This window comes from Poecilia formosa, unplaced genomic scaffold (genome assembly GCF_000485575.1).
Source record: "Poecilia formosa unplaced genomic scaffold, Poecilia_formosa-5.1.2 Scaffold34, whole genome shotgun sequence".
Classification (NCBI taxonomy): Eukaryota; Metazoa; Chordata; class Actinopteri; order Cyprinodontiformes; family Poeciliidae; genus Poecilia; species Poecilia formosa.
Window position 1 is genome coordinate 309725 of NW_006799973.1, and position 27809 is coordinate 337533.

At 40.1% G+C, this 27809-nt stretch overlaps 2 protein-coding genes across 2 annotated transcripts; both read left to right on the forward strand.

The window, feature by feature from the left end:
• Positions 1–52: 52 nt before the first annotated feature.
• On the forward strand, positions 53–14786 carry LOC103136634 (sphingosine kinase 2-like). Its single transcript, XM_007549972.2, has 8 exons — positions 53–221; positions 2688–4185; positions 7535–7684; positions 7765–7859; positions 7949–8064; positions 8825–9028; positions 9934–11536; positions 11824–14786. The coding sequence occupies exons 2-8, from the start codon at positions 3720–3722 to the stop codon at positions 11884–11886; spliced, it is 2697 nt and encodes an 898-aa protein (XP_007550034.1). The 5' UTR covers positions 53–221; positions 2688–3719; the 3' UTR covers positions 11887–14786.
• Positions 14787–18827: 4041 nt separating this feature from the next.
• On the forward strand, positions 18828–26268 carry LOC103136635 (sphingosine kinase 2-like). Its single transcript, XM_007549973.2, has 6 exons — positions 18828–19166; positions 19247–19341; positions 19431–19546; positions 20307–20510; positions 21416–23018; positions 23306–26268. The coding sequence occupies exons 1-6, from the start codon at positions 19094–19096 to the stop codon at positions 23366–23368; spliced, it is 2154 nt and encodes a 717-aa protein (XP_007550035.1). The 5' UTR covers positions 18828–19093; the 3' UTR covers positions 23369–26268.
• The last annotated feature ends 1541 nt before the right edge of the window (positions 26269–27809 follow it).

Here is a 27809-nt window from a genome sequence, read left to right on the forward strand (position 1 = left end):
GGGACTGTCTATTGATGAGCATTCATCAGTTGCCTGATAACAAATGACTGGAACCGGAAGTGGTGGTCTGCTGATGATTGGAGAATGTCGGTGGGTGTTTCAGTGTTTTCCTTGCCGTCATTGGGTTTCCTCTCCGCCGCTCAGACCTGCTGCTGCCTCGGCTCCAGACACTTCCTGCTCCGACTCAGTTTTCGCAGTCCTGGAGAGGGGGACAGGATGAGGTAATTTGTACTTTGTTTCAGCGCTGCTTTGTGTTCTGCTGGGCTTGAATTACCATTTATAAGGTCCAAATTTGAATCTTAACTTGTATTTCTTTACCGCTACTTTGAATAATAAATCACAGCGGTCTGTAGCTAACACGCTAGTTTTGTGTACATCTTATCTAACAATGTGACTTGAACAATTAAGTAGGACTCTAAAGCTAGCAATAATGTATATCGATACATTTTTTAAAGGGAACAAAAGGCAAGTGTAAGTTAAACTTAAGCTGGATATGAAGTAGAAAACTGTTAGCTTCAGCTAACTGACAACAGTTCGAACTAGCTAACATTAAACTGGGGGGCGCAACTTTCATTAGCCTCTGGGTTAATTGACTCTCTTGTAGTTTAAAACTCTTTTCAAACACAGTTTTGGGTTTGTTTTTGAATAGTATTTTAATAACTGTTTTCGTGCCGCAGTTGAAGAAATTCTGATTAAGTTAGCTGGCTAACTGACGGATTGCTGCTAGCTTGGTTAGGTGGTCAGCATCGATCAAAGTTTCCATGTAAAGCCAACGATAACCAGACTGCCGGCCAGGGCTTTAAAATGTGTCTTTAAACTGCGTAATTACACCCTAAATTGATGAATACCTCCGTGTATTCAGGAAATGAACCAAACTGTTTTTTTCTTTACCGTTATTTCTACAACCTCTTTGTGTGGGGGGGGACAAATTTAGCCTCCTTGTTATTATTTCTGTGTCCCCGCCCTGCACTTCAAGGACGTAAGATGCAACAATGGGCATCAGTGAGGTGCATTTCTGCGTGTTTAATCAGAGCAGGACACTGGCCAACTGTTGGTTTGTCTGCATTACAGCTCGAACAATGTTTCCACACTGTTCTTGCATTTGGAAAGAGCTGCGACCAGGTTAATATCTGTCTGAGATTGAACATTTACTAAGCCAGTTGTTCTGTTGCATTGCATACTAAATATGACATTTTACCTAGAATACATGGCTTTGAAAAAGTTTTAATACATCTTTAACACTGACTGGAACTGAAAAGGTGTTTAATCTAGTTTATGTGGTGGACTATCAGAGAAATGCATAATTGTGAAAATATTTTTTCGGTTCTAAATAATTCCCTTCAGAAGTAAATAGATTATATCTTTAAACAACAAAAACACAAAATCTTACCAAAATATTTTTAGTCTAGTTTCTAGTGCTAATATATAAACTAATACAAAACTAATTTGCAAGTAAATCTTCAGCAAAATGTTGATGGAAAAAGTAGATTATTTCACTTGTAAAAATACATTTTTCCCTGAAATAGTCTGCCAATGTAGCTATTTTTTTCATCAATGTTAATTATTTACTCAAAACAAGCTCCTATATCTTGCTGAACAATTACTTGTAAGTTATTTTTTGTCTTTTTTCAAGTATACTAAGATATTTGCTTTAGAAACTAGATCAAAAAATACTAGGTAATATTTTTGCAGTGCATTAAATTTAATCTTCTTTATTTAAGTTCAGCTGTTCTGTGAATGTGTTTGATGTGAAGGGAAGTGGTCAGCTAAGTCCAAAACTGAACATGTTGGGCATTTGTGGTTAAAAAATACAGCACAGTACCCTGAGTACTGTGCTGTACTCAGCATTAAAACAATAAAACACGGTGGTGGTAGCAGCATGCTGCGGCAGACACATTCATTCTGCAGGGACAGAGAAGCTGGTCAGAGTTGATCGGACAAAACAATTCAAGTATTTATAGGTCATTCCCGGAAGCAAACCTCCTAATCTGTGAAAGATTTGATACCAGGAGGAATGAAACCTGTGTTGAAGTTGTTCTTTTAAGTGGTTTATTATGATAAACAAGGTAAAAAAAAAAAAAGCCTCAATTCTAATTGTGTGTCTAAATTGGTAGTTCTGAATCAAGTCAGTGTGTGCATCATCATAAAATTGTATTTGTTGGCCGATAATGTTTTGCGTCATGCATTTGAACTGGCCGTGATAAAGTCGCGGTTGTCGTGGGAACTGAATTGAGGGAACATGTTGGGGACATTGTGATCACGTAAAAGCAAGACAGCTCAGCAGTTCAAGATCCACATTGTGACAGAGGGCACTTTTGTCCCACAGTCCTGAGGATTGAAACTCCTGAGTATGTAAATGCTTGCAAGCTGCGGTCATTGGCATGCAACTATGTCATGCACAGTAATGTGGCGTCTCAGCAAGGCGGTTTAAGGATGTGTGACTGTGAGTCAGTAGCAGCCCAGACGCACCTAAGTTCAAGAAGCGTGGCAGATCTATATTGCTTCACTCTGAAAATAATCTCTCCTGCTTATTGCAGTGATTGTTGCTAAAACTGAGATCTAAAAATACATTTTTCTATAGTAATGAGCAATATTTTTTTTACTCAACTCCTTACAGGGTCACATTGTAGATGTCTGACTTTCCGATATTGACATCAACACTTAACGTTGCTTTTCTTTTCCTACAGGAGCAGAGATGTTTGGGAGGGAACGTGACTCCAGGGGCTTTACTTAAGGACATTAAGATGGCATGAACTAAGGACTCACCTGGAACTGATTCCTTTGTGCATTTGCTTTGTTCCTCTTTTTTTTTTGTTTTTCTTTTGCTTATTCCCTGTGTTTGTTTTTTGTCAGATGTCATTCGGAGGAGTGTTTTCTACGACGACTCTTTAATTTATCACACTACCGTCCTGAAAGCGTGATTTTTGTCACTCCTCCTGCTTGTGTCGTATATAATCTCTGAGATTTCAGATAGCAATAGAAGTTTCAAAGGTCTCAGAAAAGCTGCACTAATCAGAAAAGCTGCACTCATCATATCTACGGGGCATTCGTCACGCTGCAGGCTGCACTCGACATGCAACATACTTTAAGGAATCGCTGCACATTAGTTTAATGACCTCCTTTCACAGAAAAGGTGTGTTTTGCTTCTTGTCTTATTGATACTTTATTGATGTATGAGTTTCTTCTTTTTAGAGGTTCAGTTTTGTACCTTGGTGTGATTATTTAAAGATTACTGATTAATTAGCTGCTCTGCTGCCTTGTTTTGCTAAGACCAAAGGCAGCTTCAAACTGAAATGTAAACTTTTTTGTACTTATGCAATTTCTGACTGAGTTTCCCGTTCACGTGTTGAAGTATTGCTTGTCCAGTTTTTAATTGGCAGGAAACTGTTGAAGCTGACATCTTTGATTAGATTTCATTGCTTTTTCCCCCTCATCTTCACTGGATTATTTCTTTTGAAAAATTACTCTTTATACTGGAAGAAGTTTGCTTTTTAAATGAGGACCCAGTCAGAAGATTTTGTTGGTTTTTCGTTTTGTTTTTGTTGTTGCCTGCATGAAGAATAATTTTGAAGTGATTTCAGGGATGAAGTTCTTTTCCGACACATTTTAATTTTTCTTGCACATCTTGAAGAACTGACAGCTCTTTGAGCTTCTGGATCCAGAAGCTCGTACTGTTTGCTTCGTCAGACTGGCAGACGTCGTCCGATCCAAAAGTGAGGATGCGCTCCCCAGATTCCTCCTCGCCTTCTCCAGAAGAAGCCCTCCTTCACGGACAGTTTGCCAGCTGGGAATCTGACAGTAGCTGCAGCAGCAGCTGCAGCTGCCCAGAGAGCCCTGGAAGCTCAGGAGGGCTTTCCCCCACCACCTCACCACCTCTGAGTCCGACGTCCAACTATGCCTTGACCCTCACCCACACCCACATTCACATCCAGCGTCTCTCATCGCGGCCTGGGAAGGAAGCCCGTCTCCTGCTGCCTCTGTCTGAGCTGGTGGGGTGCAGCTGTCCTCGCTCTCCTGCGCCGCCACTGCTCGTGCTGTACTGGTATCCGCCAGGGAAGCGGAGGAAGGGGGTGTCCAGGCGCAGGCAGGTGAAGGCGTACCTGGCGGAAAGCCGGCCTGAAGCTGAGAGGTGGTCGGCCGCTATTCAGTGTTTGCTCAGAGAAGTGCCCGTTACAGCTAACACAGGTGAGCATCTCTTTCACCTGAAAAGCCTTTTTGTCCAGACAGAATCCCAGATCATCTGTATCAAAGCAGTCATTAATATTCACTCATGTTAAAAAATTAGATTTTCAGATCTGAAAACAATATTTATAATCAGTCTGGCTGTACAATGCTGGTTTTCACAAACCTACCTGGTAGATTGATAGATTAACACTACATCACTTCAAGTTTTATCATTTTCTATGGGATTTCTGCAAAATTATCCTTTGGGACGATTCAAATTATTATTATTTTTTTTAAAAAGAGAGAATTTATGAAGCTTGCTCTTGGTTTTAGCTCATATGTCACCTTAATGGCCTAAGTCAAACTGTTTCCTTCTAAAAGATGTTTCAACAAACAAAAATACTTTTGGGAAAACAATGACTTAGGACATTATTTCAGGAAGGAGGCAATATTTTAACAGCTTATATAATTTAGTGAAATTTAATTAATGTATTATATTGTTGCTGTTTGTATTTTTTTTATCAGAACAGGTCTACATAAATAAAAGTCAAATAAAAATGAAAAAAAAAATGCATACAAAGATATATTTAGATAGTATTGAAGTGGTTCTGTAAAATAAGTAACTATGTATTTGACATTTTCTATCTGCATTTGTGACAGAAGAAGAATTCATGAAAAATGAAAAAGTGTTCAGTAGCAAAGCTGCTGGTAGAAATTGCGATGATATTACAGATTACAATCCACGTTTTCCTGAATTCGTTCGTCTTTATGCTGTTGTATAACATCTTCTCTCAATCCACTTAATGAGCTTTAGTGTCGACATCACATTGATCCCAGCGGCCAAATAGATGAAATGCAGACTTGAAATTTACTACTTTACTAAATAGTAAATGAACAGTTTTTTGCGAGTGTGATGCTAATTTGTTATATTGTGTTGCTCTACTGGAAGATAACATTAATTTAGTATCCGTCACAGTAAGAACAGTGATGGTTATAGCAGGTGGAAGACAGTTTTAGGTCGACTGGAGCGTCTCAGTAAAGAACAACATCATCTGCAGAAAGATGCAATTCAGCTGCTGGTTTTTCCCAATGATTTTAATACAAATCTCGTGAAAAAACGTGTTCTGTTTTATAGCTTTGAGCGACTCTATAAAAATGTTATTTCTTTGTAAAGTATTCACTGTTAGATGTTTCGGCTCACTGGGTCTTTAAGCTTGACAACAGAGGATCTTTCCTTTGTGTCCATTTAGAGACTTTGATTGTTTTTAACCGATTGCGTTGAAGGGCATTTAAAGAATGCTTGTTCTGCGCCTTTGCTTGTTGTGACCTTTATGTTTGGCTCCAGGAATTAGTCTGAAACTCCACATTTTGTTGTTTTGTTTGCTTTCATTTATGCCTCCCTTTGTAGACTCTTGCTAATTATAGCTGAATGTCACGGTGGCCCTGGGTCTTCCTGCATGTGCAGCCAACTCATTCTGTCTGGAAAGTTTTTATTCTTCACAGCTTTCAAAGGCTGCACAATACCTAAACACTTCAATAAGTAAGCTTTGACGTTTATCAAACTGTTCACCCTCTCTTTCGTCTGTTCTGCACTCACATGAGTCTACATATTCATAATAAATACAAAGTTTCACCCAGAAAACTTGCTAAGCCTGGTAGTCGGGCTGCTCTGCAGTCCATTCGTCCAGCCGCCTGCTGTGTTTTTGAGTTAAAAAATGATTAAAGTTGTCAGGAAATTGGAAAATATCACTTGATGATTATGTGTTATTGAAAGACTGAAAAATTAATATCTGAACACCAACTATAAAGTCTTTTAAAAAATGCAAACATTTAAAAAAAAAAACTTAAATAAGCAATGCTAAGCCTGGTGGGGGCACAAGTAAAGCCTGGTGGCCAGCCAGGCTTACAAAACAGTGGAGGAAGCCCTGAAATATATAGACGGAGAAGGTAAAGGTGCTGCATCATGCCACTCCTTCCCTTCAACTAATAAGACTTGGTTATCAGAAGATAAGTGTTCAATGTTCAGTCTCCTTTTTGTCACTGTGGCCTCTGTTAACGTTCCTTATCTAGATGTTTTCTGTTGCTTATCTTGTTACATAACATGCAATTGAATTATTCTGCTACATTCCATCTTTGTTCTTGCTTTGGTATTAATTTAGGAATCAGCTTTTTCGCACTCTGAATGGTAGTATTGTTGGGCTTTAGTGATCACTGAGCTGCCCTTTAGTTGTTCACAGTTAACTATTTCTAGGAGAGAAATATTGTTTCTTTAAAATTATGACTTTTGTAAATTGCTGGAAAATATTATTGGAATTATATTGTGAACAGAGCAAGTGTTTCATTTCTAAGTCGTACAGTTTAAAATATCTGAAAATCAGTTCATGGTGTTGGGTGGCAAATGATTGTCTTCACCTACACTTGCTTACTCTGCATTGCTTAGGTTCAACAAACTTTTATAAAACATTTCTCAGGGAGTTTGGTTCATATTAACATGATGGCATGATGTAACAGCTGAAACTTTGTCGGCTGCCCATTCATGATCCACCACATCCCAAAGTCGCTCCGTTGCACTGAGATCTGGTGACTGAAGTACAGTGAGTTCATTGTTGCATTCAAGAAACCCGTTGGGAATGATTTGACCTTAGAAGCAGCGATCAGACGATGGGTACACTGCAGTCATAAAGAGGAAAAGAAACAACACTCAGGTACTCCATGTTGTTTAAACAATGGTCAGGTTATGCTAAGGGAGCCAAAGTGTCTCAAGAAACGGAGAGCGTTGAGTTTTGGCCATGTGATTGGAGTGAAGTACACTGCCAGGTGAAATAAGAGAGGCTCAGTCTCAAAAGAGTCGACTAACTCTGAAACAAAAGCTCAGCTTGCGTTGGACGATGTGGGCTTAAAATTTTATCATGATATTGTACTATTGTGACAATGACAAAAGTGACAATTTGAACAATTTATCACCTTTTTTTTCTTTTTAGGTAACTGCATCTCTGTGACTGCATTCATTGCACCACAGCTGAAAAACGTACCTATTTAAAATGAGCTTCTTCAGGACACCGCTCACCTAAAGAAATGTGACTAACCTGTGCACATATATTCATATTTTTGAATGTACTCTTGTGGGAAAAAAACAGTGGAGAAAACAGTGAAAATACAATTTTAGTCAGTTCTTTTAACATCAGTTGAAATTTATTGAGACAACAAATGAAAATTTGCATTATTAGAAATATTTCACAATAAAGGATAAACAATCCGATAAAAGCCAGCGGTAGGAGTTAGGTCATGCTACAAATGTTGAGGATTTCTAGATGTCCTGAATAATTACTATTTGAAAATTTAACTTGGCATTTCTTCCTCTCATCATCAGAGTTTTCCAGAAGTCTGCTACCTCGTACCAGGCGACTACTGTTATTGGTCAATCCGTTCAGCGGAAGAGGCCAGGCGATGCAGTGGTGTCAGGCCCACATCCTGCCAATGATTAGGGAGGCCAACATCAGCTACAACCTCATACAGACGGGTAACACAAGAAGCTGAAAACCGTAGCTGTGAGTAAGGATAATGCATGAATGTTAATTTATCTTCATTAATCTGTCCTAGAGCGAAGGAACCACGCGAGAGAGCTCGTCAGAGAGATATCGCTGCCAGAGTGGGACGGCATCATCATTGTTTCTGGAGACGGTCTTATGCATGAGGTGAGGTTCTGATGAAAACATTGATGTGCAGGTAAAGTTTTATGTCTCCTGAAGTTTTTTATATATATATATATCCTGTGGATCTGTAGGTGATCAATGGACTGATGGAGCGTCCAGACTGGGAACAAGCAATAAAGACACCTCTTGGCATTCTGCCCTGCGGCTCTGGGAATGCACTGGCTGGCTCCATCAACCACTACGCAGGGTGAGGGGAGCAGCGACTGGTCAGGCGTCATCAACCCATTTCTATCTGTCATCAACGTAAAGCTGGACAACAAGTCAATAACAACATGCATCAAGATAGACAATATCTGATCAATACAAAGAGAGAGAGTACCCAATAATTTCACTGAACTTCGATTGAGAACCGCACTGCATTCTGGGAGATGTAGGCAGAGGGCAAAGCTTCAGCCGCTCACAATTAGCTGAGCAAGGTCACTCTTTGGTTACCTAGCAACAATTTGTTAAGTAGCCAGTGGTTACCTAGCAACAATTTGTTGAGTAGCTAGTGGTTACCTAGCAACAACCTGTTGAGTACCTTGCTTAGCAGCAGTTTCAGGTTTCATCTCTCATACCTACTTAGAAATAAACAACAGCGGCGCAAGGTTGAAAACTGGACTGAAAAAGGAAAAATCACGTCGCTGGTTTGGGAGTATTTCAGATATTTAAAACAAAAAACTAATTAATAATTATTGATATCGACTGAAATGAAACGCTGAAACTGTGAAATCTGCCCCAGGTCAACTTGCTATTAGCAGTTAAAAAAAGAGATGGAGCAACTGTGATTTTTTTTATATTTTTCAGATGCAACATTATTTAAAGTCAAAATTTGTACTTTCTCCCTGCAAATCTGAAACAAATATTTTAAAATCACCATTTGAGTTTCCCAGTATGTCCTTTGTAAATGGAGACCATTTCTATCAGAGATGAGTTAGTTTTTTGTTTTTTTTACTTCCCTTCCTCAGGTATGACATGTGCCTTCGAGAGCCGCTCCTTTTAAACTGCTGCTTCTTGCTCTGTCGAGGCGGCATCCGACCCCTGGACCTGGTCTCTATAACAACAAGCCCTTCGCCCTCCAAAAACAGCCGTACTGCAGCACCCAGGAGACTGTTTTCCTTCCTTTCTGTTGCCTGGGGCTTTGTGTCTGATGTCGACATCGAAAGCGAAAGGTGTGTTTTATGTCAAAAACTCAAGTTATTTGGTTGGTGCTGTTTTTTGCAAAAGTATTCGTGCTGTTGAATTCTTTTGACATTTTAAAACCACAAACTTCTTTGTATTTTCGGGGACTTTATGTGATAGGCTAGCAAAAGTAGTTATTTCTTTATAAAATCATTTTTACACATAAAAATCTTAAAAAATAAATAAAAAATGGTAAAGGGCACTTTTATTCACCCTCTTAGAGTTAATATTTTGTGGAAGCACCTTTCCCAACCATTTTTGCTCGTCTAGATGCTTTCACTCGTTTTTATTTGCATAACAGTTCAGACTCAGTCAGACTGGAGGGATAGATTATCTCAGCATCAATTTTCAGTTCTTACAACAGATTCCTGGTTCAGCTCTGGACTTTGACTGGGTCATTCCAACACATGAATATTCTTTGATCTAAACTGTTAAATTGTAGGTCAGACTACGATTAGGGCCGCCCTCCTGGTGGAAAGGAAACCGCCGTCCCAGCCTCAACCTTGTAGCCCCCAACAGTCTCTCTTCCTGGATTGTCCTGTATTTAACTCCACCAATCTGAGACACTTCCTGTTTCTCTTCCACCGCCATCAGGAGTTTCAGGATGATGTGTACTTCCTCAGACTCTACCTCAAGCTTCCCCAAAACCTTATCTGTCACCTGTCTGGATTTTATTTATGGGCACCAGAGTAAAAAGCGCTGAAAGGGGGCCAATGTGTAGGCCATGAGTTCAGATTTTTAGTTGAAAAGAAAGTATTTTTGTGTTTGTCTGATATATAAAATCCCGATTAGATGCATTAAATGTGTGGTTGAAAGCATGACCAAGTGTGGGAAGTTCTAGGACAATCAAACATCACAAGACAAAGTTTCATTTTAAACATTTTCTTTGTTCCAGGTATCGTGGTTTGGGCTCAGCTCGCTTCACTTTGGGCACTTTGGTGCGCATAGCTTCTCTTCGATCGTACAAGGGCCGTCTGTCCTACATGCCTCCCTCTGTAGTTGCCACGACTTCAAATGGGACACCTCCACCCAGGAGACCCCTCTCCCGCAGCATTACTGAAGGCCTGGATGGATTCTCCAAAACACCCATCCATCGCACTTGCTCCGACATGGGCATCAGTGAGCAGAGGAGCCTCCTGCGCAGAGGTGAGATGGAAAGAGAGGAGAGGCAGAGAGAGAGGACAAGGAGACGACAGAGGGGTAGAGGTAAAGGAACTGGTGTGGTGAGAGCGAGCAGTCTGGCAGAAGACAGAGAGAAGGAGGGGCAGATGGAGATGGAAGCTGAAGAGAAGTCCGGAAACTGTTCGGAGAAGTCCGGAGCGAGTTCTGCGTCAAATGAACGAGATGAATCCAATATGGGACGAGATGAAAGGCTGGCAGGGATAAGGGACGAAAGGGAAGACGAGGAAACATCAGAGCCAGACTCCTGTGAAATGTTGGAGGATGACGATGACAGGGACGAGGAAGGCAGTGGCGGTTCCCTGGAGGCGGACGGACTGTTGCGAGCCAGGGAGTTGGGAGAGAGCTACGGGGTGGACATGGGAAGAGAGGCACAGGAAGAGCCTGGAGATGACCTCTCTAGCCAGGACAGTCTTCAGAGCACCAGAGAGTTGGTGAGGAAGAACTCGGCTCCTTCGAGCCAGATAGCCGACTCTCTGCTGAGCCAGCCTCTCAGTCAAGAATCCAGCACAGATTCTGGGATTTCTTATGGCATGGAGGACATGGATCTGAACGACACATTATTCCAAAAACAGTCTTACTCTCTGGATGTGGCTCGGGAGCGATCTCTCACCATCTCTTCCCCTTTCCGTCACAATCCCTTCTCCTACAAGCAGAAAGTTCTGGACCAAAACCAAAACACGTCCCGTCCAAGGCCCCACTCACTCCTCCAGCACTCTAGCTCCAACTCCCTCCCTCCTAAAATGACTCCCCCCTCCTTTTCTCCCACACCGCCGTCTTCCCCTTCCACTTCCTCCCCACACTCATCATCCTACCTCGCCCCCCGTCCTAACACCCCTAACTCCACCTTGAACTCTCCCTCGTTCCAAATGCCGTCCTCGTCTTTTAACTTTGACCTTAACGAACCAGCAGGACTCCTAAGGAACCGTCCGTTTGTCTCGCTGCCTTTCGATGTGCCAAGGGACGACTTGTTACCGCCACTCGATCAGCCGCTCCCCACCAGAGATTGGGTCACCATTGAAGGGGACTTTGTCTTGGTCTTGGCCCTTTACCAGAGCCACCTTGGGGCTGACCTCCATGCTGCACCTCAGGCCAGGTTTGACGACGGCCTGATCCACCTGACCTTTGTCCGCGCCGGCATCTCCAGAGCCACGCTACTCAGACTGTTCTTTGCCATGGAAAAAGGAAACCACCACTCAGTCAACTCGCCGTACGTGAGCCATGTCTCCTGCAAGGCTTTCAGGCTGCAGCCGCTGTCTCCGCGGGGAACCCTCACTGTGGACGGGGAACTTGTGCCCTACGGGCCACTACAAGCGCAGGTTAGAAAGATCAGTAACAGCACCTGAACGTAACCGTACAGTATCTGTGATAAGCTTTGAAATTTTCCACATTTTGTCTTGTGAAGCCAAAGAGTTGAAGATGGACATGGGCTTTTATATAAATGATCACCAACATGGTGAATAATGGCAAAGTGGGAGGAATTTAGAAAAGATTAATGGAAATAACTTATCATTCTGGTTCAGGTTCTGATTAGTTTATGCTGTGTAATTTGTATTATATCTTTGTGTCAATAAGTTACTCATCAATTTTTTCTGGTCTTTCACAGGTTCATCCTTCCATGGCCCGCCTCATTGTTGGAGACACTGGAGTAAAGATTACCAGACTTTAATAAGGGATTATGGATCTTATATTCATATATACATACATACGTACATATATTGACATATCAATACTCTAATGAATTATCTCTGTCGCCCTTAAGCTCTCAGAGGGAGAAAGATAAAGTGGAGTGTTTGAGACACTAGCTTTGTTTGCAGGAAACACTTTCGTAGGGATTTAAAGGGATAACACACCGAGCCAAGCGTCATTGCAGAATGACTGCAGGGATTAATACTAAATTTCAAGAATTGTTTCTAAAAATGCGCTTAGTTGCACAAGTGTTGTATGATGTATAGTAAGAAGGGGAACCACACAGTCTTGGATAAGAAGAGGGAATACCAATACCAATTGAATGTTTTGTGGATTTTTTCGAGCAGACAGTGCATGTACATGTTGGTATGCATGCAGAGAAGCACTAACTGAATTTTGCCTTAGACTGAGAGAAATACGATTAATACCCAAGACAAAGATATTCTGGGGTTTTTTAAATACACGGAAATTATCCACAATTTCTTACCTGGACTCTTTCTTCCACCAGTGTTAAACTTTTAAAGGACAAAAACTTGTGTCCTTTAAATTAATGCCTTATCTACCATTTGCTCATTCTGTTATGTACGAAGCCTGAAACTTGTTAGAGGGAGAGTTTGGGATATTTTTTAAGGTGAGGTTTTGCTAGAAACGGTATAAACGGCTAATTTCCTACCTGCAGTAGACAATTCGCTTAATGTTTTTAATTTACATCAAATTTAGATGGTCTATAAGGCTAAAGCTAATAGCTAGTCCAATCGGAGTCCGTTTCAGAATGCTCTTCTATTTAATTCAAAAAGTTCAAATCAGAAAATTAAGTGTTTTTTTTACCTTTAAACTGTCGTCACCTTTGTTTTAGATTGTTATAATACAGAAATTCATAATTATTCACACAGGAAATTGAGGTTGGAGGTGGTGCGCTAGTAATTTATTCCTACTCCCAAAACATTTACAGCATTTCTGATCAGAGAAACTTTGTGAAATCAAAGGAAAATGGTTTTAAAAATATTATAGCGGTTTAATTGAACACAATTTATGGATTTTTACACCACTCAAATGTTATCAGGCAGTTATATTTACTGGAAACGCTTCTACATGTTTCATGCAGGAAGATTATTGAAGATTATTCCTGACTCAAATTATATTTGTAATTCTAGTTCTTTGTGCAAATAATTTACAAGTTCAAGCATGACAACAGTTTAAAGGTTCATGAAACGGCACATAAAACACTGGCATTTAGTAATCAGAGATTTTAAGACGGTAGAAGTTCACAAGGCTACCCGTTAGTCTCAGCCTCCAGGCCTAACTAAACTGGATTTGTACAAAACGCAGATACCAGTTACCTACTGCAGATAAGATATTGACTGTTTATAAACTGCTTACATAACCTCATCTCAAATCCCTTTAACCTCTGTTCAACTGAAATATTACATCAGATGCATAAATTTAACACTAGTTATACATTTCCTTAGCTCCAGCTGCCTACTGTGATTCTCCAGAGTAACGTGACTGTACATCAAATCCTCTTGCTACAAGTAAATCAGTTTAAAGCAACATCAACAAAAAAAACCCTGATAATTTCTGGATTGAATGTTAATCGTCGCTGACATTTGCATTCTGCCTGCTTGTTTTTAGCCAGTGGATGCACGCTGCTGATGATGTCAGTGATGTTGGTTGTTGAAACATGTTGAACATAGCAATGCCTGAATAAAACTAGCTGATTTCTCACCGCTTCCAGACACTTTGATATAAAAACAATCACTGCCTTAGGCCTCAGCAGTCTGAGAAGAAATAGTTGAAAATGTAGTTAGATGGGATTCCTCGGTTATCTTGGATATGCTGCACAAAAACTGGAATTTAAGCAGCACAGATCAGTAGGGTGCAAAGTAACTATTTAATGAATACTAACTGCCTAGTACAGAGATTGCGGACTGAATCGCATTGCTTTAATGAATTGTTGGAGTTTAAACACTCATAAGGTAATGAAAGGTACAACTGACTGTTTAAAAAGCCTTTTATAAGAGCCAGAGGAGACGACACTAAACTAAATCAAGGCTATATTGGTGGATCAAATGATTTAGCATGAGATGAGATAAAAAATACCAGCTTAAAGTTGAAGTAAACCAGCTGCAGAAACAGACTGTTAGATTACTGTCTGTTACTTTTCCATTTGAAACTTTCTGATAGTTATTTGAGCTGATAAAGTGAAAGTGAGTTTTTCTGAGCCTGAATTGTCTTACAGAGGTTAATTTTCTTACTGTAGAGCCTGCTGACTCGGTCTGAGCTGAAGATGAATCATTAGCATGTGCAATATATCAATCAGTTAGAAGATGTGCCAACTGCTTGGATCACCATCAGCATACTGTACTTTTTTAATCAATGCCTTTGTATAATAAGCCTGTAAATTACAACTGTTGAGGATTTGCTCAACAGGTTTATCTTTCTGTCTTAGCCTTTTTTCCCCCTTTCAAATGCACAATTGAAGTAGTCCACCACGGTTTTTACACTGCTTTCACAGCTACAGAATGTGAGTACTACATTTTGAGTCTAAGCTTGTACTTTGACTGAATAGGAACTGATACACACAGTGTGAACAGAAATATGCCAAAATGTTTACTAATGTTGCAGAGCCTAGTTTTGATAGTTTACTTTCTTTGAGCAGCAGCTTTGTCTGTGGCCACAGCTGGGACCATGGCGTCTTCTAGACCAATCTGATGGGACAGTCCTGGACTGCAACTTCTGAGTGGATAAATGCCATTAAATCGTCTTTAGTGGGCTGCTTGTAATGAAATGGTAATATTACTAAATCAGTGGAAATGTATACATATACAGTGTACAGGTAATGGTTATAAATTGTTTCAAAAATAAATGTAACTTCATAAATTTGTCTGGTGTGACATAATTCATTATTCCTTCTAATATATGGGGCAGTTAATTTTATAAATGCTGCTTAAGTGGGAGCTAAACTGAATATTTTGGCTTGCATGCAAAATACTGTTTTAAGTAAAAATAAAAAAAAAACACTGCTCATTGTGCTTTGTATAAAACAGTGGTGGCAGCATCATGTTGTGGAGCTGCTTTTCTGCAGCAGAGAAAGAAACTGATCAGAGTTGATGGGGAGAATATATGGAGGTAAATATTGTTCAATCCTGGAAGAAAACTTGAGAAGCTGCAAAAAGATTTGAGACTGTTCAGCGGGACAATAAGACCAAATAGCAAGAGCTGCAAAGGAATGGAGGGCCAAGTCAAATACCATAAATCAACGTGTGTAAGCTAATGACTCAGATATTCAGGCTGATAAATAATTTTGGTCAAATCAGTGGGAAGATCAGATTACTTATTCATATGGTACAACAAAATCAGCAGGTGTGGCTATATTACTGAATAACTTTCCAGGGAAAATAATTCATACAAAACATGACAGTGATGGCCACTGGTCTTTTTCCGTATTACATATTGAGGACTCATTCACAATCCTAGGTAGTATTTATGGTTACTGTAACATTTCTAAAAATAAAGAGCTTCTTACAATTATTAAATGTCGAACAACTTAAACATTTTCTACTAAACATATTTTATTAGGTGGGGATGGGAATATGACTATGAATGTAAGAGCGTTTGATAGTGAATGTAAGAGAGAGTTTGATAGTGAGTGTGAGTTTGATAGTGAATGTGAGAGAGTTTGACTGTGAATGTGAGAGTTTGATAGTATGTGTAAGAGAGTTTGTAAGTTTAGACCTAAATCAAGAGGCCCATGATGGTTTGACGTTAGGCAGCAGATGTCCCACAGCTGATTGACTGAACCTGCCATGGGCAGAGGAACAAGACCATCCCAGATATGGTAGGTTGTTAGGTCGGCTACTGTTGAGAAAGATGGACAACAAAACAAAAGGAGAAATTATGAATCACATCAGAATATGTAAATTATTTGGCAGATAGCGCTTAAATCAATATTTAAAATGCTTTTCTAAACAACAGTGTTGGAAGATGTCAGTGATTTTAGTGAAACTTAATATAGCACTGACAGGCAGCGGTGTATATGTTCTCCCAACTTTGGCTAAAGCTGCTGCTAGCTGGTTTACTCTCCGATCGGAGGCTGTTTATTATATACACAGTTAGAGAATGGTGGATTGACAATGAGTAATAACGACTAACACTTAAATGCTGTTGTTATTAACCTTACCTTTTAGTATATCCTTAAGATAATGAGTATCCGTGAATTTTTCAGTCAAGTTTCCCGAGGCAAAATCACACCAGAAGTAAACATACACCTCTTCGAGTTATGGCGGCCATTGTCTGACATCACTATAAAAANCATACAAAGATATATTTAGATAGTATTGAAGTGGTTCTGTAAAATAAGTAACTATGTATTTGACATTTTCTATCTGCATTTGTGACAGAAGAAGAATTCATGAAAAATGAAAAAGTGTTCAGTAGCAAAGCTGCTGGTAGAAATTGCGATGATATTACAGATTACAATCCACGTTTTCCTGAATTCGTTCGTCTTTATGCTGTTGTATAACATCTTCTCTCAATCCACTTAATGAGCTTTAGTGTCGACATCACATTGATCCCAGCGGCCAAATAGATGAAATGCAGACTTGAAATTTACTACTTTACTAAATAGTAAATGAACAGTTTTTTGCGAGTGTGATGCTAATTTGTTATATTGTGTTGCTCTACTGGAAGATAACATTAATTTAGTATCCGTCACAGTAAGAACAGTGATGGTTATAGCAGGTGGAAGACAGTTGTAAGTCGACTGGAGCGTCTCAGTAAAGAACAACATCATCTGCAGAAAGATGCAATTCAGCTGCTGGTTTTTCCCAATGATTTTAATACAAATCTCGTGAAAAAACGTGTTCTGTTTTATAGCTTTGAGCGACTCTATAAAAATGTTATTTCTTTGTAAAGTATTCACTGTTAGATGTTTCGGCTCACTGGGTCTTTAAGCTTGACAACAGAGGATCTTTCCTTTGTGTCCATTTAGAGACTTTGATTGTTTTTAACCGATTGCGTTGAAGGGCATTTAAAGAATGCTTGTTCTGCGCCTTTGCTTGTTGTGACCTTTATGTTTGGCTCCAGGAATTGGTCTGAAACTCCACATTTTGTTGTTTTGTTTGCTTTCATTTATGCCTCCCTTTGTAGACTCTTGCTAATTATAGCTGAATGTCACGGTGGCCCTGGGTCTTCCTGCATGTGCAGCCAACTCATTCTGTCTGGAAAGTTTTTATTCTTCACAGCTTTCAAAGGCTGCACAATACCTAAACACTTCAATAAGTAAACTTTGACGTTTATCAAACTGTTCACCCTCTCTTTCGTCTGTTCTGCACTCACATGAGTCTACATATTCATAATAAATACAAAGTTTCACCCAGAAAACTTGCTAAGCCTGGTAGTCGGGCTGCTCTGCAGTCCATTCGTCCAGCCGCCTGCCGTGTTTTTGAGTTAAAAAATGATTAAAGTTGTCAGGAAATTGGAAAATATCACTTGATGATTATGTGTTATTGAAAGACTGAAAAATTAATATCTGAACACCAACTATAAAGTCTTTTAAAAAATGCAAACATTTAAAAAAAAAAACTTAAATAAGCAATGCTAAGCCTGGTGGGGGCACAAGTAAAGCCTGGTGGCCAGCCAGGCTTACAAAACAGTGGAGGAAGCCCTGAAATATATAGACAGAGAAGGTAAAGGTGCTGCATCATGCCACTCCTTCCCTTCAACTAATAAGACTTGGTTATCAGAAGATAAGTGTTCAATGTTCAGTCTCCTTTTTGTCACTGTGGCCTCTGTTAACGTTCCTTATCTAGATGTTTTCTGTTGCTTATCTTGTTACATAACATGCAATTGAATTATTCTGCTACATTCCATCTTTGTTCTTGCTTTGGTATTAATTTAGGAATCAGCTTTTTCGCACTCTGAATGGTAGTATTGTTGGGCTTTAGTGATCACTGAGCTGCCCTTTAGTTGTTCACAGTTAACTATTTCTAGGAGAGAAATATTGTTTCTTTAAAATTATGACTTTTGTAAATTGCTGGAAAATATTATTGGAATTATATTGTGAACAGAGCAAGTGTTTCATTTCTAAGTCGTACAGTTTAAAATATCTGAAAATCAGTTCATGGTGTTGGGTGGCAAATGATTGTCTTCACCTACACTTGCTTACTCTGCATTGCTTAGGTTCAACAAACTTTTATAAAACATTTCTCAGGGAGTTTGGTTCATATTAACATGATGGCATGATGTAACAGCTGAAACTTTGTCGGCTGCCCATTCATGATCCACCACATCCCAAAGTCGCTCCGTTGCACTGAGATCTGGTGACTGAAGTACAGTGAGTTCATTGTTGCATTCAAGAAACCCGTTGGGAATGATTTGACCTTAGAAGCAGCGATCAGACGATGGGTACACTGCAGTCATAAAGAGGAAAAGAAACAACACTCAGGTACTCCATGTTGTTTAAACAATGGTCAGGTTATGCTAAGGGAGCCAAAGTGTCTCAAGAAACGGAGAGCGTTGAGTTTTGGCCATGTGATTGGAGTGAAGTACACTGCCAGGTGAAATAAGAGAGGCTCAGTCTCAAAAGAGTCGACTAACTCTGAAACAAAAGCTCAGCTTGCGTTGGACGATGTGGGCTTAAAATTTTATCATGATATTGTACTATTGTGACAATGACAAAAGTGACAATTTGAACAATTTATCACCTTTTTTTTCTTTTTAGGTAACTGCATCTCTGTGACTGCATTCATTGCACCACAGCTGAAAAACGTACCTATTTAAAATGAGCTTCTTCAGGACACCGCTCACCTAAAGAAATGTGACTAACCTGTGCACATATATTCATATTTTTGAATGTACTCTTGTGGGAAAAAAACAGTGGAGAAAACAGTGAAAATACAATTTTAGTCAGTTCTTTTAACATCAGTTGAAATTTATTGAGACAACAAATGAAAATTTGCATTATTAGAAATATTTCACAATAAAGGATAAACAATCCGATAAAAGCCAGCGGTAGGAGTTAGGTCATGCTACAAATGTTGAGGATTTCTAGATGTCCTGAATAATTACTATTTGAAAATTTAACTTGGCATTTCTTCCTCTCATCATCAGAGTTTTCCAGAAGTCTGCTACCTCGTACCAGGCGACTACTGTTATTGGTCAATCCGTTCAGCGGAAGAGGCCAGGCGATGCAGTGGTGTCAGGCCCACATCCTGCCAATGATTAGGGAGGCCAACATCAGCTACAACCTCATACAGACGGGTAACACAAGAAGCTGAAAACCGTAGCTGTGAGTAAGGATAATGCATGAATGTTAATTTATCTTCATTAATCTGTCCTAGAGCGAAGGAACCACGCGAGAGAGCTCGTCAGAGAGATATCGCTGCCAGAGTGGGACGGCATCATCATTGTTTCTGGAGACGGTCTTATGCATGAGGTGAGGTTCTGATGAAAACATTGATGTGCAGGTAAAGTTTTATGTCTCCTGAAGTTTTTTATATATATATATATCCTGTGGATCTGTAGGTGATCAATGGACTGATGGAGCGTCCAGACTGGGAACAAGCAATAAAGACACCTCTTGGCATTCTGCCCTGCGGCTCTGGGAATGCACTGGCTGGCTCCATCAACCACTACGCAGGGTGAGGGGAGCAGCGACTGGTCAGGCGTCATCAACCCATTTCTATCTGTCATCAACGTAAAGCTGGACAACAAGTCAATAACAACATGCATCAAGATAGACAATATCTGATCAATACAAAGAGAGAGAGTACCCAATAATTTCACTGAACTTCGATTGAGAACCGCACTGCATTCTGGGAGATGTAGGCAGAGGGCAAAGCTTCAGCCGCTCACAATTAGCTGAGCAAGGTCACTCTTTGGTTACCTAGCAACAATTTGTTAAGTAGCCAGTGGTTACCTAGCAACAATTTGTTGAGTAGCTAGTGGTTACCTAGCAACAACCTGTTGAGTACCTTGCTTAGCAGCAGTTTCAGGTTTCATCTCTCATACCTACTTAGAAATAAACAACAGCGGCGCAAGGTTGAAAACTGGACTGAAAAAGGAAAAATCACGTCGCTGGTTTGGGAGTATTTCAGATATTTAAAACAAAAAACTAATTAATAATTATTGATATCGACTGAAATGAAACGCTGAAACTGTGAAATCTGCCCCAGGTCAACTTGCTATTAGCAGTTAAAAAAAGAGATGGAGCAACTGTGATTTTTTTTATATTTTTCAGATGCAACATTATTTAAAGTCAAAATTTGTACTTTCTCCCTGCAAATCTGAAACAAATATTTTAAAATCACCATTTGAGTTTCCCAGTATGTCCTTTGTAAATGGAGACCATTTCTATCAGAGATGAGTTAGTTTTTTGTTTTTTTTACTTCCCTTCCTCAGGTATGACATGTGCCTTCGAGAGCCGCTCCTTTTAAACTGCTGCTTCTTGCTCTGTCGAGGCGGCATCCGACCCCTGGACCTGGTCTCTATAACAACAAGCCCTTCGCCCTCCAAAAACAGCCGTACTGCAGCACCCAGGAGACTGTTTTCCTTCCTTTCTGTTGCCTGGGGCTTTGTGTCTGATGTCGACATCGAAAGCGAAAGGTGTGTTTTATGTCAAAAACTCAAGTTATTTGGTTGGTGCTGTTTTTTGCAAAAGTATTCGTGCTGTTGAATTCTTTTGACATTTTAAAACCACAAACTTCTTTGTATTTTCGGGGACTTTATGTGATAGGCTAGCAAAAGTAGTTATTTCTTTATAAAATCATTTTTACACATAAAAATCTTAAAAAATAAATAAAAAATGGTAAAGGGCACTTTTATTCACCCTCTTAGAGTTAATATTTTGTGGAAGCACCTTTCCCAACCATTTTTGCTCGTCTAGATGCTTTCACTCGTTTTTATTTGCATAACAGTTCAGACTCAGTCAGACTGGAGGGATAGATTATCTCAGCATCAATTTTCAGTTCTTACAACAGATTCCTGGTTCAGCTCTGGACTTTGACTGGGTCATTCCAACACATGAATATTCTTTGATCTAAACTGTTAAATTGTAGGTCAGACTACGATTAGGGCCGCCCTCCTGGTGGAAAGGAAACCGCCGTCCCAGCCTCAACCTTGTAGCCCCCAACAGTCTCTCTTCCTGGATTGTCCTGTATTTAACTCCACCAATCTGAGACACTTCCTGTTTCTCTTCCACCGCCATCAGGAGTTTCAGGATGATGTGTACTTCCTCAGACTCTACCTCAAGCTTCCCCAAAACCTTATCTGTCACCTGTCTGGATTTTATTTATGGGCACCAGAGTAAAAAGCGCTGAAAGGGGGCCAATGTGTAGGCCATGAGTTCAGATTTTTAGTTGAAAAGAAAGTATTTTTGTGTTTGTCTGATATATAAAATCCCGATTAGATGCATTAAATGTGTGGTTGAAAGCATGACCAAGTGTGGGAAGTTCTAGGACAATCAAACATCACAAGACAAAGTTTCATTTTAAACATTTTCTTTGTTCCAGGTATCGTGGTTTGGGCTCAGCTCGCTTCACTTTGGGCACTTTGGTGCGCATAGCTTCTCTTCGATCGTACAAGGGCCGTCTGTCCTACATGCCTCCCTCTGTAGTTGCCACGACTTCAAATGGGACACCTCCACCCAGGAGACCCCTCTCCCGCAGCATTACTGAAGGCCTGGATGGATTCTCCAAAACACCCATCCATCGCACTTGCTCCGACATGGGCATCAGTGAGCAGAGGAGCCTCCTGCGCAGAGGTGAGATGGAAAGAGAGGAGAGGCAGAGAGAGAGGACAAGGAGACGACAGAGGGGTAGAGGTAAAGGAACTGGTGTGGTGAGAGCGAGCAGTCTGGCAGAAGACAGAGAGAAGGAGGGGCAGATGGAGATGGAAGCTGAAGAGAAGTCCGGAAACTGTTCGGAGAAGTCCGGAGCGAGTTCTGCGTCAAATGAACGAGATGAATCCAATATGGGACGAGATGAAAGGCTGGCAGGGATAAGGGACGAAAGGGAAGACGAGGAAACATCAGAGCCAGACTCCTGTGAAATGTTGGAGGATGACGATGACAGGGACGAGGAAGGCAGTGGCGGTTCCCTGGAGGCGGACGGACTGTTGCGAGCCAGGGAGTTGGGAGAGAGCTACGGGGTGGACATGGGAAGAGAGGCACAGGAAGAGCCTGGAGATGACCTCTCTAGCCAGGACAGTCTTCAGAGCACCAGAGAGTTGGTGAGGAAGAACTCGGCTCCTTCGAGCCAGATAGCCGACTCTCTGCTGAGCCAGCCTCTCAGTCAAGAATCCAGCACAGATTCTGGGATTTCTTATGGCATGGAGGACATGGATCTGAACGACACATTATTCCAAAAACAGTCTTACTCTCTGGATGTGGCTCGGGAGCGATCTCTCACCATCTCTTCCCCTTTCCGTCACAATCCCTTCTCCTACAAGCAGAAAGTTCTGGACCAAAACCAAAACACGTCCCGTCCAAGGCCCCACTCACTCCTCCAGCACTCTAGCTCCAACTCCCTCCCTCCTAAAATGACTCCCCCCTCCTTTTCTCCCACACCGCCGTCTTCCCCTTCCACTTCCTCCCCACACTCATCATCCTACCTCGCCCCCCGTCCTAACACCCCTAACTCCACCTTGAACTCTCCCTCGTTCCAAATGCCGTCCTCGTCTTTTAACTTTGACCTTAACGAACCAGCAGGACTCCTAAGGAACCGTCCGTTTGTCTCGCTGCCTTTCGATGTGCCAAGGGACGACTTGTTACCGCCACTCGATCAGCCGCTCCCCACCAGAGATTGGGTCACCATTGAAGGGGACTTTGTCTTGGTCTTGGCCCTTTACCAGAGCCACCTTGGGGCTGACCTCCATGCTGCACCTCAGGCCAGGTTTGACGACGGCCTGATCCACCTGACCTTTGTCCGCGCCGGCATCTCCAGAGCCACGCTACTCAGACTGTTCTTTGCCATGGAAAAAGGAAACCACCACTCAGTCAACTCGCCGTACGTGAGCCATGTCTCCTGCAAGGCTTTCAGGCTGCAGCCGCTGTCTCCGCGGGGAACCCTCACTGTGGACGGGGAACTTGTGCCCTACGGGCCACTACAAGCGCAGGTTAGAAAGATCAGTAACAGCACCTGAACGTAACCGTACAGTATCTGTGATAAGCTTTGAAATTTTCCACATTTTGTCTTGTGAAGCCAAAGAGTTGAAGATGGACATGGGCTTTTATATAAATGATCACCAACATGGTGAATAATGGCAAAGTGGGAGGAATTTAGAAAAGATTAATGGAAATAACTTATCATTCTGGTTCAGGTTCTGATTAGTTTATGCTGTGTAATTTGTATTATATCTTTGTGTCAATAAGTTACTCATCAATTTTTTCTGGTCTTTCACAGGTTCATCCTTCCATGGCCCGCCTCATTGTTGGAGACACTGGAGTAAAGATTACCAGACTTTAATAAGGGATTATGGATCTTATATTCATATATACATACATACGTACATATATTGACATATCAATACTCTAATGAATTATCTCTGTCGCCCTTAAGCTCTCAGAGGGAGAAAGATAAAGTGGAGTGTTTGAGACACTAGCTTTGTTTGCAGGAAACACTTTCGTAGGGATTTAAAGGGATAACACACCGAGCCAAGCGTCATTGCAGAATGACTGCAGGGATTAATACTAAATTTCAAGAATTGTTTCTAAAAATGCGCTTAGTTGCACAAGTGTTGTATGATGTATAGTAAGAAGGGGAACCACACAGTCTTGGATAAGAAGAGGGAATACCAATACCAATTGAATGTTTTGTGGATTTTTTCGAGCAGACAGTGCATGTACATGTTGGTATGCATGCAGAGAAGCACTAACTGAATTTTGCCTTAGACTGAGAGAAATACGATTAATACCCAAGACAAAGATATTCTGGGGTTTTTTAAATACACGGAAATTATCCACAATTTCTTACCTGGACTCTTTCTTCCACCAGTGTTAAACTTTTAAAGGACAAAAACTTGTGTCCTTTAAATTAATGCCTTATCTACCATTTGCTCATTCTGTTATGTACGAAGCCTGAAACTTGTTAGAGGGAGAGTTTGGGATATTTTTTAAGGTGAGGTTTTGCTAGAAACGGTATAAACGGCTAATTTCCTACCTGCAGTAGACAATTCGCTTAATGTTTTTAATTTACATCAAATTTAGATGGTCTATAAGGCTAAAGCTAATAGCTAGTCCAATCGGAGTCCGTTTCAGAATGCTCTTCTATTTAATTCAAAAAGTTCAAATCAGAAAATTAAGTGTTTTTTTTACCTTTAAACTGTCGTCACCTTTGTTTTAGATTGTTATAATACAGAAATTCATAATTATTCACACAGGAAATTGAGGTTGGAGGTGGTGCGCTAGTAATTTATTCCTACTCCCAAAACATTTACAGCATTTCTGATCAGAGAAACTTTGTGAAATCAAAGGAAAATGGTTTTAAAAATATTATAGCGGTTTAATTGAACACAATTTATGGATTTTTACACCACTCAAATGTTATCAGGCAGTTATATTTACTGGAAACGCTTCTACATGTTTCATGCAGGAAGATTATTGAAGATTATTCCTGACTCAAATTATATTTGTAATTCTAGTTCTTTGTGCAAATAATTTACAAGTTCAAGCATGACAACAGTTTAAAGGTTCATGAAACGGCACATAAAACACTGGCATTTAGTAATCAGAGATTTTAAGACGGTAGAAGTTCACAAGGCTACCCGTTAGTCTCAGCCTCCAGGCCTAACTAAACTGGATTTGTACAAAACGCAGATACCAGTTACCTACTGCAGATAAGATATTGACTGTTTATAAACTGCTTACATAACCTCATCTCAAATCCCTTTAACCTCTGTTCAACTGAAATATTACATCAGATGCATAAATTTAACACTAGTTATACATTTCCTTAGCTCCAGCTGCCTACTGTGATTCTCCAGAGTAACGTGACTGTACATCAAATCCTCTTGCTACAAGTAAATCAGTTTAAAGCAACATCAACAAAAAAAACCCTGATAATTTCTGGATTGAATGTTAATCGTCGCTGACATTTGCATTCTGCCTGCTTGTTTTTAGCCAGTGGATGCACGCTGCTGATGATGTCAGTGATGTTGGTTGTTGAAACATGTTGAACATAGCAATGCCTGAATAAAACTAGCTGATTTCTCACCGCTTCCAGACACTTTGATATAAAAACAATCACTGCCTTAGGCCTCAGCAGTCTGAGAAGAAATAGTTGAAAATGTAGTTAGATGGGATTCCTCGGTTATCTTGGATATGCTGCACAAAAACTGGAATTTAAGCAGCACAGATCAGTAGGGTGCAAAGTAACTATTTAATGAATACTAACTGCCTAGTACAGAGATTGCGGACTGAATCGCATTGCTTTAATGAATTGTTGGAGTTTAAACACTCATAAGGTAATGAAAGGTACAACTGACTGTTTAAAAAGCCTTTTATAAGAGCCAGAGGAGACGACACTAAACTAAATCAAGGCTATATTGGTGGATCAAATGATTTAGCATGAGATGAGATAAAAAATACCAGCTTAAAGTTGAAGTAAACCAGCTGCAGAAACAGACTGTTAGATTACTGTCTGTTACTTTTCCATTTGAAACTTTCTGATAGTTATTTGAGCTGATAAAGTGAAAGTGAGTTTTTCTGAGCCTGAATTGTCTTACAGAGGTTAATTTTCTTACTGTAGAGCCTGCTGACTCGGTCTGAGCTGAAGATGAATCATTAGCATGTGCAATATATCAATCAGTTAGAAGATGTGCCAACTGCTTGGATCACCATCAGCATACTGTACTTTTTTAATCAATGCCTTTGTATAATAAGCCTGTAAATTACAACTGTTGAGGATTTGCTCAACAGGTTTATCTTTCTGTCTTAGCCTTTTTTCCCCCTTTCAAATGCACAATTGAAGTAGTCCACCACGGTTTTTACACTGCTTTCACAGCTACAGAATGTGAGTACTACATTTTGAGTCTAAGCTTGTACTTTGACTGAATAGGAACTGATACACACAGTGTGAACAGAAATATGCCAAAATGTTTACTAATGTTGCAGAGCCTAGTTTTGATAGTTTACTTTCTTTGAGCAGCAGCTTTGTCTGTGGCCACAGCTGGGACCATGGCGTCTTCTAGACCAATCTGATGGGACAGTCCTGGACTGCAACTTCTGAGTGGATAAATGCCATTAAATCGTCTTTAGTGGGCTGCTTGTAATGAAATGGTAATATTACTAAATCAGTGGAAATGTATACATATACAGTGTACAGGTAATGGTTATAAATTGTTTCAAAAATAAATGTAACTTCATAAATTTGTCTGGTGTGACATAATTCATTATTCCTTCTAATATATGGGGCAGTTAATTTTATAAATGCTGCTTAAGTGGGAGCTAAACTGAATATTTTGGCTTGCATGCAAAATACTGTTTTAAGTAAAAATAAAAAAAAAACACTGCTCATTGTGCTTTGTATAAAACAGTGGTGGCAGCATCATGTTGTGGAGCTGCTTTTCTGCAGCAGAGAAAGAAACTGATCAGAGTTGATGGGGAGAATATATGGAGGTAAATATTGTTCAATCCTGGAAGAAAACTTGAGAAGCTGCAAAAAGATTTGAGACTGTTCAGCGGGACAATAAGACCAAATAGCAAGAGCTGCAAAGGAATGGAGGGCCAAGTCAAATACCATAAATCAACGTGTGTAAGCTAATGACTCAGATATTCAGGCTGATAAATAATTTTGGTCAAATCAGTGGGAAGATCAGATTACTTATTCATATGGTACAACAAAATCAGCAGGTGTGGCTATATTACTGAATAACTTTCCAGGGAAAATAATTCATACAAAACATGACAGTGATGGCCACTGGTCTTTTTCCGTATTACATATTGAGGACTCATTCACAATCCTAGGTAGTATTTATGGTTACTGTAACATTTCTAAAAATAAAGAGCTTCTTACAATTATTAAATGTCGAACAACTTAAACATTTTCTACTAAACATATTTTATTAGGTGGGGATGGGAATATGACTATGAATGTAAGAGCGTTTGATAGTGAATGTAAGAGAGAGTTTGATAGTGAGTGTGAGTTTGATAGTGAATGTGAGAGAGTTTGACTGTGAATGTGAGAGTTTGATAGTATGTGTAAGAGAGTTTGTAAGTTTAGACCTAAATCAAGAGGCCCATGATGGTTTGACGTTAGGCAGCAGATGTCCCACAGCTGATTGACTGAACCTGCCATGGGCAGAGGAACAAGACCATCCCAGATATGGTAGGTTGTTAGGTCGGCTACTGTTGAGAAAGATGGACAACAAAACAAAAGGAGATATTATGAATCACATCAGAATATGTAAATTATTTGGCAGATAGCGCTTAAATCAATATTTAAAATGCTTTTCTAAACAACAGTGTTGGAAGATGTCAGTGATTTTAGTGAAACTTAATATAGCACTGACAGGCAGCGGTGTATATGTTCTCCCAACTTTGGCTAAAGCTGCTGCTAGCTGGTTTACTCTCCGATCGGAGGCTGTTTATTATATACACAGTTAGAGAATGGTGGATTGACAATGAGTAATAACGACTAACACTTAAATGCTGTTGTTATTAACCTTACCTTTTAGTATATCCTTAAGATAATGAGTATCCGTGAATTTTTCAGTCAAGTTTCCCGAGGCAAAATCACACCAGAAGTAAACATACACCTCTTCGAGTTATGGCGGCCATTGTCTGACATCACTATAAAAAGGGTCTCCAGAAAAACTTCTGGTTTAAAAGAAAACGAGCTGTAGTCTAATCCGTGATTTCTTAGGTCTCCCACTGGGACGTAGCTCTTCGGTTTTGTTAATGTTGTAGTG